Consider the following 14,200-nt stretch of genomic DNA (forward strand, 5'->3'; position numbering starts at 1 on the left):
CCTATATATTTATAGGGTAAGATAAATGCTCAAATGAGTAATTAAATATTCCCTCTTTGAGCTAAAACTGATGGGATTGTTTCAGAAAATGCTCATCCCTCTTCCCTCTCTCACTCTATTGTAATAGGTTTTTTTGTGTCTCTTCATGTCATCTAATTTGTCCCATTATATCTCCTCTTGCCTCTTCTTACAATTCTTTTCCTACCCCTTAATGTCTTTTTCTTTGATATCATCACATCAGAGTCAATTCACAACCACACCCTCTCTAACTCTTTCAAACAACTATTGTTTTCAAGATTTGCAGATATCATTTTCCCTTTTGGGGATATAAATAGTTTAACCTTTAAATGATACATATCCACCACCCCCAATTTGTCTCTCTATGATTCTCTTATATCCTGTGTATGAAGACCAAATTTTCTATTTTTTTCAATAGAATGATTGAAAATCTCATTAAAGATCCATCTCCTCCCCTGAAGGTTTTCTACCTTCTGTTTTAAGCTATTTATTACCATTTCAATTTCTTCTCCCAAAATCTAGCTTCATTTTTTTTTATTTCTTGCCTCATTACTTCTAGAAGTTTTTATAATTGGTGGCCAAAACATTTTGTTTTTCTTTGAGACTTTGCTTATCATTATTGTGGGATTATTCTCTTCTTCTGTGTTTATCCTTTGGTCATCAACCATTATTCATTCTATGATGTGTTTTGTTTGGAATTTTTTTCTATTTGCATTTTTTAGTCTCAGTTCTTATTTTGGGATCTAGTGTTCACAACTGCCTTCCAATCCTTTTGAATGTTTTGATTGAATGTTTTAAATAGGCCCCATTTGCTTCTGTCTCTTTTGTTATATGGATATCATCACTACTTCCAATCTAGATAATAGGCTGATATTAGTACCCGTCCTATATTATAGAGACAGCAGAATTGAGATTAAATTAATCTGGACAATGAAGAAATTATATACATGTATTAGGAGCTTATATATTTTTCATTGTTAGAGTGATGTGTATGGGGGTAATTAAGACTTCTATTTCCATCCTAAATGTAGTGTGGCAAACAAATCAGATTAAGGGCCAAAGACTCATCTTAGCTATTTACTCCCACCTTTGTGTCCTGGGTTGGTGACCAAAGGACCCTTCCTACACAGATACTTTGCCATTTTGCCCCGGATTTCCTTCATCTTAATTCCATAGATAATAGGGTTGAACAGTGAAGATGTAAGTAAGTAGAGATTAGCAAGCAAGATGTGTGCATGAGGAGGGATGATAAGGCCCAATCTGTGAGTGAGGAAGGAGAAAAGTGCAGGTACATAGCTGATGAGGATAACAAAGAAGTGGGCTGAACAGGTATTAAGTGTCTTTAGAGTGGCCTCTCGGGATGAGAGGCACAACACAGCATGTAAGATGAATACATAGGAGATTCCAATAAGCAGGAGGTCCAGGCCTAACACCAGGAGGAATACAAACACTCCATAGATACGACTGGGCTTGGTATGACTACAAGCCATCTTCACAACAGCCATGTGATCACAATAGGTATGAGGAATGACTGTCTTGCAGAAGGTCAGCCTCTGGAGCAGTAATGGCATAGGCAAGATAAGGAATAGTCCTTTGGCAAAGGCTGCCAGAGCCAACTGCCCTGCCACGGTGTAGTTGAGTATGGTACTATAACGAAGTGGGTCACAAACTGCCACATAACGGTCAAAGGCCATTGCCACAAGGAGGCCCGAACGTACTACAGATGAAAAATGGATGAAGAACATCTGAATAAGGCATCCTTTGATGTCAATGTCATGGGCACCAAACCAGAAGAGGCAGAGAAGCCTGGGGAGCACAGCCAAACTAGATACCAAGTCAGACACCATCAGCAGGGCCAGAAGAAAGTACATGGGTGTTTGAAGGGAGGACTCTGTTGCTATCAGAAAAAGAATGCTACCATTGCCCATGAGGATGACAACAAACATGGTTGAGAAGGGTATGGAGAGCCATAAATGCTGGGCCTCTAGACCAGGAATGCCCAACAATGTGAAGGTCATAGCACCAGAATGGTTGGAGATCAGCATGCTAGGATGGATAGCAAATATTAGTGGCATTATAATCACCTCTGAATGGAGACATAGAAGGCTGGTGTTTTGTTTCTCTTCCTGAAGTGGAATAAAGAAGAAGGAGGAAATATAGACCCTATTTTCAAGGACACCCAGTTCTGTTGGAAGAGATGTGACCCCAAACTCAGGGAGACCCAGATGTGATAGGAGAGATGTTATTCTCTTGTGGAGCCCTTAACTTTCTGAGGGAGATATGCCATTAATGAACTTACTCCAGGGATTCCCTGTTATGTAAGGAGATAAATGGTCCATATGTAGGGAGATAAATGGTCCAAAGGTTTGGAAACCTTTCTGCTGAGGATTCCTTCGACTAAGGGATACTCCTACAATGCCTAGTATAATTAGGTAGACATAGAATTTTGTATAGCTGTAAGTAGCTACATTTTTAGTGTAAGAAGGTACTGAACCTGGTTTAATAGGGGTGACATTCTATACTAGATCACTTCACTTCTCTATTTTTGAAACAACCTACCCAGATCTTAGTTTCTGTATATGTAAAATGAATAGATTAAACTTAATAATTAATGAGGTTCCTTTTAGTCTCAAACTCTGGTTCTAAGAGCATATGATATGATTTTATACAATGTATTGTATTTATTTTGTCTGTATTGATCTTTACATTGTTTCTTCCTAGTAGAATGAGTTCTTTGAGGAAAGGGATGCCTTTGTCTTCTGAACATTTGTGAAAAAATTATTTTTGCCTGCCACATTGGTCTTTTGTTATATGGATATCATTACTACTTCCAGTCTAGATAATAGGCTGATATTATGATTTGATTTTATATATTTATAATATATAATATAATAATATAATAAAATATAATATAATAATAAATACTAAATAATAGTAAATGTTATATCTCTCAAACATATATCTCTGCCCACATAGATGTTATTATATAATCATAGTACCTTATCATTTTACCTTACTGTCATTTCTATGCCCCATCCCACTAACAATCAACATTATGTAATCTTAATACATATATAAGAGGCATATCTTTTCAGAAAATAGCCTTTAGAAGTGTGTTGCATTTCTTTTAACCATGATTTTCATAGTCAGCAAATAGTAACAAAATAAAAGTATTTCAAAGTTTCAAGGGATTCCAGAGTCCCTCAATTCCAACTTGTACCTGATTTATGTAAATGTTATATCTCTCAAACTTATATCTCTGCCCACATAGATGTAATATAGAGCTTTTATCTTTTCATGAGTTGTTTTCTGCCCACATAGGTAGAGCAGATTTCTGCCCAAAGAATATCAACTCCTTGATTGTTAGAATTTTTTTTCATTTTTTGGTATTTTTATCTCCAGTGCCTGGCACAATGTCTTCCATGAGTCCTTAAGATAAACTGATTGGTTGATTTATGGGTATTTTAGTGTATTTCAAATTATTGCTTAACTCCTCCAAGTAAATTCAACAGAAAGGATCTACTCAGCCTTGGTTTTCATTTTTAATCTTAAAATGTCATGAATATAGTTGTAACTCTAAGACTTGCTCTTGCTTCTTTTCTAGCAAAATATTCCTTTATTATATAATCATAGTACCTTATCATTTTACCTTACTGTCATTTCTATGCCCCATCCCACTAACAATCAACATGCATTTTTCATAAAATTCTGATTTGGGGAATATTTTTTTAATTGGTGAATTGTAGCCATATTGCATCACCAGAAGAATGCTCCTTTTACAACACTTCTAGAGATCCCTTTCTCTTTATTCAGGTAGCCCCTAAGTTTAGGTCCTGATTACCTTTCCCCTGAACTATTGTAGTAATCTAATAATTAAATTCCTTTGCTCTAGTACTTCTCCTATCTAGTCTACCATCCACATGACTGTCAAAGCAATCTTTTCATAAGGTAGTTCTGAGCATGTCAATTATCTATTCAAAATTCTTCAGGTTTCCTAAAGACTTTAAAAATACAAATAAATAGCCTGACATTATTCTTCTTCTTTCTGTGACCGTCCAACAAACCAAGTGGATATTCATTGTACAGGAGATTCCATCTATGACCTGATCTTTGCACAAATAATTCTCATATATGGAATGCATTCCTTCCACATATCAACATCATAAAAATCCTTATGTCAAAGCACAGTGAATTTGTCACCTCCTACATGAAACCTTTTTTTTCTCTTCCATTTATTAGTGTTGCAACGTATTGAAATTTCTTGCTTTATAAAATAGTTTGTACTTACTTATTTGTGTAAATGTTATATCTCTCAAACAGAATGAGAGTTCCTTCAGGGTAGAGAGTGAAGAGCTTTTGTTTTCACCTTCCCAGAACTTTGTGTTTTAAGTTTTCTCTTCTTCCTGCTAAACATTCACGTCTCATAAGTTTGTTGAATTCAACTGATTTGAAGTTAAAAGTTGCATATTTTAGTGGTACAGAATAGTTCAGTATTGCTGAGAGCTCTACAAAATCTCCAAATTGAGATCTATTTTACTGTCATTATTATATTTTTGTCTTGTATTCATTTTTATTTTTAATGTCTCCCTAATATTCATGTACTGATAAATTAAATAAACTATCCATCCAAGGAAATGTTAAGTAGAGAATGTGCGTTCTATAGGCAGTTGAGTTTTCTTGTGTGGGTTTCCTATGTAGATGTTTTTTGAATACCCGTTGATCAAATTAGGGAAATCTTAGGTATCTGGAGCCTTGACTGAAAAAATTCAACGCCATATTTCTTTTTTTTTCCCTTTTGTTTTTTTCTGAGGCAACTGGGGTTAAGTGATTTGCCCAGGATCACACAGCTAGGAAGTGTTAAGTGTTTGAGATCAGATTTGAACTTAGGTCCTCCTGACTTCAGGACTGATGCTCTATTCACTTCACCATCTAACTGCCCCTCAATGCTACATTTCAAGTACAAACTCGCAGAGGCTTTTGCCATTGATAAGGAATTATTCTTTTTTCCCCACATCTACACAGCATGTTCTTCAAGACAATGGCAAACACTTCTGATTAGTAAGATGTATCACTTGATAATATTTTCAAAGGATAGTTGAATAAAATTATCTATATTTTGTATTTATTAAAAAACATTATGTAATCTTAATACATATATAAGAGGCATATCTTTTCAGAAAATAGCCTTTAGAAGTGTGTTGCATTTCTTTTAACCATGATTTTCATAGTCAGCAAATAGTAACAAAATAAAAGTATTTCAAAGTTTCAAGGGATTCCAGAGTCCCTCAATTCCAACTTGTACCTGAATCCATTTTCATCTCCCATATCCTATTGCCTGACACATGATTATTCAGATTTTGCTTGAAGGTCTTTAATGACATCTCATTCCTGTGACATCTCATTCCATATATATTTTTCCTGATAGTTCAAATTGCTAGAAATTTTATTCCAACATGTAATTTATATGTTTTTCCTTTCAGTGTTCATCTACTAGACCTGGTTCTGTGGACAAGTGAGAAAATCAAATCCTTCTACAAGGGGCTTTTGAAATGCAACTAAACTTCTCTTCTTCATGTTTAATATCTATGGTTCCTTCAAGTATACTTCTTCTGGAATGAATATCTTATCAAGTGTTTTGCTAAAATTTTAGTATATCTATAGTAATCCCCTGATCAAAAAGAAAATGTTTTGTTGCTGTTTCTTGTATGCTATATTTAGTGAGTTTTACTGAAATTGAGTTTTATTGAAAATTACCATTAAGAAAAACCAGTCTCCTATTGGGTGATACACATATGTTATTATTGCTATTGGGATAAGCTGAGGTTAATAGATCAATTGAACTGAGGAATTCTGAGCTTCATTAATCAAGTGCCTTCATTAATACTAGAAGAAAAATACATTGAGACCCTGACACATAATCCACCCATGTTTTTGTTGTTTATCTATTTTCCTGAAGACATTTTTTTCTCCAGTTCTTCAAATCATAGGGAAGGATAAGAGGTGTAATAAAAATGTGAGAAGGGAAAGAGGATGTTCCTTATAGCAATCAAATGGGAAGACATGGGTACCAGCCTGGCCTAGACCAGAAATAGAGCAGAGCAAAACTTCTGTGCCAATTAATAAAATGAGAAGGAAAGACTAAAAGGAAGGATGGAAAGAAAGGAGGAAAATAAAAGGCGAAAAAAGATAAACATGGTTATTCTTTTTTCATATATTCAAAAACCATACTCTCTGTGCACATATCACTCCCATAAAAAATTGACAAAGAAATTATATATATATATATATATATATAAAATAAGATAGAGTGGGGTTTTTAAACTCTACATATGAAGATCCCACTGTCATCAAGGATGAGAATTGATTGCAATAGAATGTTAGCAAATCTATTTCATTTAGCATCTAGTGTGTATTCTTCAGTTTCATCTATAAAAGCTCTTGAGATCATCCAGCTTTGTTTGATCTATCATACTTTCTACAGGCTCTTTATCCCCCTAATATGTTCTAGTATCTTCCTCATTAATGTTTTGAAAGCAATGCTCATATAGATTTTGAATTCATTTAGATGTTCTTTCCAATGATTTACATAGAAACCCATTCATGCTTATTCAACAAGCAAGATGTTTACTACAAAGACCTTCCTCTTCCCTTATGACATCTTAAAGGAACAATTTATTATTCTTATCCTTCTCTATCATTTGAAGAATTGGAGTAAAGAAAATGTCTTCAGGAAAATAGATAAACAATAACAAAAAGATGAATGGATAATGTGACAAAAGAAAGAGAAAACATTACAGTGCTGGGCACATGGTATGTGCTTAATAAATATATTAGGGATAGACTAGTTACACATTACATACAATTTTTAATTTAAGTATGAATTTATATTTATTACAATTTAATTTTATCATTAAGTTGAGGGAACATTTCAAACACCTAAATTTTTTTAAAATCCTGATTCTTACCTAACAATGTTACATTTCTTCCTGATTTGTATAATCTTTAAATGTGATTAGCATGTCAGCTCTGTCTTCACCTTAAGCAATGATAAAAACATTTGAGTATATTTTTTATATCCAAATGATGGATTACTGAGAGCTACTCAACTAAGAGAATGCTTTCCATGTGTTAGTAGGACACAAGTTTAACAGGACTAGTAGGAAATTCAGTTAATCTTAAACTATTTTAATTCTAGTTAAACTTTAACTTTAAATAATTAAATCTCCTTTAATTAGAGGAAGGTAATAACATCTCTATTCTCTGACCTGATCAGATCATTTTGAATTATTATATTCATTTTGAAATACAACATTTTAGGAGGGATAATGATAATCCTAAGACCATCCAGAGAAGAGCAGCCAGGATGGTACAAGGCTTTATCCAAAGGATGATCAGTTGAAGAAAGAGGGAATGTTTAATCTGGAACTTTGACAGAGACATCATACCTCCCTTAAAGTATTTGAAAGGGTTCATGTGGAGAGAGATTAGCCTTGTTCTGCTTGGTCCCAGAGGATATAATTGAGACCACTAGGTGAAGAAATACAGATAGAATCTGCATAAAGAAAAACTTTCTTAATAATCACAATTCTTCAAAAGAAAATACGCTTCTGTTGAAAATTGTAGGTTTTTCCTCAATGGCAATCTTTAAATTAGATTAGACAACTACTTGTTAGAAATGATTGGAAGGAATTCTAAATCAGGTGTAGCTACTAAACTCATTTAGACTCTGAAGTTCCTCCCAACTCTGAGATCTTTATATAAACATTTTGATTGCTCACCAGACAATAATTTTTCAAAAACCATGGTGTAATAGAAAGATAATTTTCAAAAATTTAAATAAACTTAATTGAACAAGCCCTAAATTGACATTAATTCTTAAACAAATCCTATATCATATTATTAAGGAGATGATTTATGAGCATTTAGAGGAAAAAAGTAAATATGGCTAAGACTTTTTTTAATCAAGAATAAGTATTCTCATTTTCATTTCATTTTCTTTTTTGACAAGATAATTAGACTGATGATGGTGATGATCATGGTGATGATTACTTATAGAACACTTAAAGCATTGGCAAGAATATTGCATATATTATCCCCAAAATTTCTTTATGAGGTAGGCATTATTATTATTATTATTTCCATTTTATAGTTAAAGAAAGCGAGGTTAAAAGGATTTATCCAAGGTTTCAAAGTAAGCATCAACACCTGGACTGTAATCCAATTCTCCTGGTTCCAACATTGCTACTCCAGGTTACATAAAGATTAAAGTAAGTGATTTTTGATGTTCCCTTCAATTCTTCCTTTAACCTTCCTTTCTTTAGGCTCTATATATCTAAATGGTAAGACACATTTACTCTAGTCCCTGGATCTAACCTGAATGAAGAAGGCAGGTAAGAGTAAAAGATGAAATCATGAAAGGAGATTTATAAGTGAAGTCAGGAGAAGGTGTTTAGCCTCCAGAAGAAGAATAGATATACAGAATGGATACAGAGGGAATGAAGTCCAATAGGAGAGTTTCATACATATTAATTAAATACATAATTCTGTTGTGACATTTATGGTTATGTTCCTTTTCTCTAGACTTCTTTTCCAATTCCACTGGCTCTTTTAATCTCATTTCTGGGCTATTTCATGTTAATTTGGCATATAATCAGTATCCAATTAGGATTTCAGATTGTTCTTCCAATACCCACTCTAATAACTTCCCTTTCTAACCATTCTCAAATGCCCACAAAGTATTAATGTTTATCCTTTCCCTGTCTTCAGTCTCTTCTTGTCCATGATATACCTCTGTCTTCCTTGGAATCTTAATAGAATGAAATCTTGCTCATCCTTACCCCTTCCAATTATCTCCCTACTTAGAAATCTATAGTGTCTCTCTATTGGCTTAAGGGAAAAAAATCTGGACTTCTTGGTCAAATAAATCTATTTCTTATACCTACATTTCTACCTAATGACACTTTCATTACTTCCCTATATCATCCTCTTCATATCACTCACAAATTCCCATTTCTGTAATTATCCGGAGCATATCCTTTTACTGTCGTATTCTTCCTTCTCTTCTATTGTGTTTCCATTCTTTTCAGATTCAATTCAAATTCACTTTCCTTTGGAGAGAACTTTGTTCATATTCTAGGAAGGAGATAAACTATATGACCTCTAAAGTGCCTTTCAAGTCTCAGATTCTATCACTATATTCTTGTAAGCTTTCCATGTTTGACCCCATCTTTTCTATTCTGAATGCTTCTTTCTTTTACTGATATTTGTTTTAACTAGTATTCCTTTTGCACTGAAAATCTCAGCACTGGATTTTGTTGCTTTGATATAATTGACTGAGAATACATTCTTTGGAAAAGTGCTGAATGGAACCAAAAGGTACTTTTGAATATTGTGTTAGATAGCTTTCCTGTCCTGTCAGATATGAGGCCCTCTCCATCACCTCCCCTGTTCCCAGCAATATTTTTCCAACACATAAATCCTTGTCTAAACCATATTAGCACCAAATTTACTTACCTTACCACTCTAGGATTATTCTTCTTCTTTGACAGTTAAATCTGGACACCCTTGAAATGGAACTCTTTTGTCTCCTTGGAACCCCACCCTAGACTATTGCACACTTTTATTTCTTGAGTTGAACTGCCTGTGGTTTCAAAATTTATATGCTTCCAGCCTCATCTTCAGAGATACTAAGCAAGAACTTTGGCTCTAGAGATGTAAAACAAGGAGGGAGCAGACAGAAAGGTAAGCATATAGTGAGTGGAGGACCTGATGGTAGTTCTCAAAAACTTTCTCCTTCAGGCCCATTGGGAAATTTCACAAACTGTCCTCAGAGACAAGAGGGACAATTGAGCTATTCCCAAAGTTGGAGTAATTGTAATAGTATCAAATGATTTCTATCTTCTGAGAGGATTCTTGACTGACAAATAACCTTGGTAGAAAATGGCTTTAGACATTTTATATCAATGAGACATGATTAATCAGTGAGTTCATGAATTAAATGCTATGGAGTTGAAATAAAGAGTAAAGGCTTAGGTGGGGTAAAGGAATCTCATAAGATATAATGGAAAATTAATGAGAAGGCAACTCAGTAATTATAATAGTTGAAGGTCAAGTGAATCAAGACCCATTGAATCTTGGGAAAAATTTACTATCATCAGGTTTGAATGTTGCAGAGTAATACTTAATGCTCACTTACATAACTAAAATAGTCAATCAACAGACATTCATTAAGCATCTACAATATACCAAATATTGGCTTTGGTGGGAATTCCAGAAACAAAAATAAAACTTTTCCCTGCTCTCTAAAAGCTCTTATCCCATCAAAGGTAGAATTTGGGAGGATCGGGAATGGCTTCATGCAGAAGTTAGCACTTGTTGAGCTTTGAACAAAATTAAATATTCTCAAAGTCAGAGGGGAGAAAGTTTTGTTTTCCAAGCATAGGGCAGGTTATGTAAACCACATAGAGATGGGGAATGGAGTCCTGTGTGAAGAAAAACAGGAAGGAATTTGGCCAGACAAGAGAGTGGTTAGTGAAGAGTAATATCTAAGGCTTGAAATGTCTATGGGAGGCATATTGTGGTGGACTTTGAATATCAAAGGAAGTTTTATTTGATCCTAAAGGTAATAGGGATATGTTAGGTGGCACCAGTGTGTGTGTGGGGGGGGGGCAGAAGGGTGGCACAGTGGATAGAGCATTAAGTCTGGAATCAGAAAGATTTGAGTTTAAATTTCACCTCAAATACTTATCAGCTGTGAGAGCCCAAGCAAACCACTTGATCTCTATTTGCCTCAGATTGGTCATATGTAAAATGGAGATAAAAATTGCACCTATCTCCTAGGATGGTTGTGAGGATCAGCTGAGATTATAATTGGGAAGTGATTAGCACAGTGGCTGGCACATAATATAGGTTATATAAATGTTGGGCATTGTTATTACTAAAGTTTATTGAGTAGGGCAGTGATACAGGTCTGTCAGTTATGTGAAGAGGAAAAGTATTGTAAAAAAAAAAATTGGTTATATTACCAAAAGTGAAAGAATGTATTTCTGAGAAGCCATTCTCTTGCACTATGAAGCCTGCCAGGGGATCCCAAACATTGGGGTTCCCTTTTATATGTTGCCATATCCACATAATAATGTTTCCCCTGATACTGAAAGTTCAGGAACCTAGTCATGGCTACTTCTTCTTCCCCAAAACTTCCCCCCACAATACCTCTTCTTCTACCTCAGACCAAGCCAGATAATTCAAGAGATTCATCTGAATGATTGCCTCAATTTTGTTAGCAGGATAATGATTTTCACATTGGTCCTGTGAAGTCAGCCATATGTGTCAGTTACTGCCCCAATTTACAGATCTTAAAATTACACATTTAAATCAAGATGAGACTATGGGGGCAGCTAGATGGTACAGTGGATAGACCAGCGCTGAAGTCAGGAGGACCTGAGTTCAAATCTGGTCTCAGACACTTAACACTTCCTGGCTATGTGACTTTGGGCAAGTCACTTAACCCTAACTGCCTCAGCAAAAAATAAAAACAAAAAACAAAAAAGAAGAGACCATAAAGAATTTTATGCCTCATTTTAGAAAGACTGAGAGAGGTAACTTACTTGCCCCAAACCACAGAGTCAGAAAGAACTCAAAGCTTTGGCTTTTGACCTCAAATCAAATGCTTTGCCCTCCTTACCCAACTTTTTGGTGATTTCCTTGCAATGAACTTGCATCCTTTTGACTCTAACTTTGGAAAGCCTTTTTTCTTTTATTTTTTAAAGCTTTTTATTTTCAAAGTATATTTATGAATAATTTTTCAACATTAACTTTTGCATAGCCTTGTGTTTCACATTTTCCCCTCCTTCCCCCGACTCACACTCCTAATGGCAAGCAATACAATATATGTTACACAAGTTAAGATATATGTTAAATCCAATATACATAAACACATTTATACAATTCTCTTGTAGCACAAGAAAAATCAGATCAAAAAGGAAAGCAAATGAGCAAGAAAAAAAATGCTAACGAACAACAACAAAAAGAGACTGTTATGTTGTGATCCACATTCAGTTCCCACATTCCTCTATCAGGGTATAGATGGCTCTCTTCATCACATGTGCTAATAATCACAGTCACTAGCACAAAGTAGGCATGGGCAGCTAGGTAGGGTAATGAAGTCAAGAAGGCAATAGCCTGGAGTCAAGAAGACTGAGTTCAAATTTGACCTCAGATACTTACTATCACTTAATTCTGTTTACTTCAGTTTCTCCATTTGTAAAATGAGCCAGAGAAAGATACTGCAGTGTCTTTGCCAAGAAAATCCCAAAAGGTATAAAAAAGAGTTAAACTTAACTGAAACTAGTAAAATAACAGAATATTTTGAATGATATGATAACACTTTGCCTCAGGAATATTTTTATTTCTTGTGAGGCATGGAGGCTAATTGACTTGCCTAGGATTCCACAGGTAGGAAGTGTTAAATGTCTGAATCTGGATTTAAACTCAGTTCCTCCTAACCCCAGGCTTGGTGTTCTATCTACTGTGCCATCTAGTTGCCCCCAAACGTAAGTTCTAGAGAAAAATAATCTATACTCTTCCACTTCTTTCCTCTTCCTTTCTTTTCCTCTTTCTTTTTAAATTCTATAATGTGTTATCCAACCTTATTAAACTCCAACATTACATACTTCACCTCCTCTTCCTATATTTCTTGGCTTCCTTCAAGCTTCAGGTAAAGCCACACTTGCAAGAAAACTTTCCCATCACTTTTAATTTAGAATTTCCTTTGAATTTCCTCTGAGATTATTTTCAATTTATCATGTATGAATTTTGTTTATAACTTTTGTTTATGTTTTGTGTTCTGCATTAGACTATGAGTTCCTTGAGATCAAGGATCATCTTTTACCTTTTTTGTATTCCCAGCTTAACATACTACTTGGCACATAGTAAGTGCTTTATAAAAATTGATTTGACTTCTACTAACTTCTAAATTGCCACATCTATTAGCTTTTTTTTCTCAATCTTCATCTTTATGATCTCTCTATTCAAACTATGACCTGATTGCTCATTATTACTTCCAGAACACACTCTTTTCCCTAGGATTTTGTGAAACTCTCTTGCTTCTCTTTTACCTGTTTGACCATTTCTTTCTGTTTCTCTTATTGTTTCTTTAGCCAGGAGTCTGCAAATTGTGGCCCTCCTTCAAGCTTCTGTACTGCACCCCTTTCTCTTTTCACTCTATACTATCTTTATATATTCATCTCCAGTTCATTTGTACCCCCTACACATGAATAAATGAAAAAATCATTGTTAAGTGCTTACTCTGTGCCAAGTATTATGCCAAATGCTGGAGATAAAAATAGTAAAATCAACACCAGTCTTTGTTCTCAAGGTATTCACTTTATAATTGGAGGAGACCACACATTGAAGGAGCTTCAGCTATAAAGCAAATGGAAAAGCACCAAACTTTTAAGGGACCAAGAATGGGGTGAAAGGAAAGGTGTCAGGTTATATAAGTAGTTTATATAACAATGATGGAGAACATGATTTTGATTGTTTTATTATTGATTAATGGAGATAATCTTTATCAGTTCCATCAGGTATGTAGCTAAGATTTGTTTTAAAAAGTCAGTTGTAATCAGGTTGTTGTAGTTTGTTCTTCTTCAAGAGGATCATGACATCAGGGAAATGATGCCATGATATGCAAGTGATTTGGATTTCAGCAAGGGAGGTCTGTGCAAGGTCACCTGTCTCAATTTTCCCTCCTAAGCCATCTAGGTCCAGTGGCAAGGTATAGATTAGGATGACTGGAGATGGCCCTGGATGCACTGGGAAACCTTGACCTTTTTAAGCTTAGGTCTTCAACAGGTCTCATTTTGGCTGAGATAGATCGCATCCATTTAGTGATTAAGTATAGGTAGCAATTGAGACAAGAAATCTCTTCTTTCACCTAGTCCAAAAAAAATCTAAATAAATAAATGATGAATAAATGAATCTGGGAGGGGAAGATCCTCAGGGTTTCTGACCAAAGCAAAAATGATTGCTATTTCTATTCCATCTGAATCAAACAGGTTCCAAACAATGACCAATTAGGGCTTGACCTAGGACAGGTTGGTGGTCAATTAGAATCAGATTGGTTTTGGTTTAAGACATGCATTTTCTTTCTTACTCATTTTCTTTACTTTTTGATTTTTTTATG

At 34.7% G+C, this 14,200-nt stretch overlaps 1 protein-coding gene across 1 annotated transcript; it reads right to left on the reverse strand.

Annotated features, from left to right (window-relative positions):
• Window positions 1-1,091: 1,091 nt before the first annotated feature.
• Window positions 1,092-2,063, reverse strand: LOC100933818 (putative olfactory receptor 52P1). The gene has a single exon (XM_003764859.1). It carries the CDS (start codon window positions 2,061-2,063, stop codon window positions 1,092-1,094), a length of 972 nt encoding a protein of 323 aa, XP_003764907.1.
• Between the last annotated feature and the right edge of the window lie 12,137 nt (window positions 2,064-14,200).

Source organism: Sarcophilus harrisii, chromosome 3 (assembly GCF_902635505.1).
Source record: "Sarcophilus harrisii chromosome 3, mSarHar1.11, whole genome shotgun sequence".
NCBI lineage: Eukaryota > Metazoa > Chordata > Mammalia > Dasyuromorphia > Dasyuridae > Sarcophilus > Sarcophilus harrisii.

What these genes read in the sequence shown, in the direction of transcription:
- LOC100933818 (XM_003764859.1), bottom strand. Translation starts at nt 2,063, where the DNA reads ATGCTGATCTCCAACCATTCTGGTGCTATGACCTTCACATTGTTGGGC.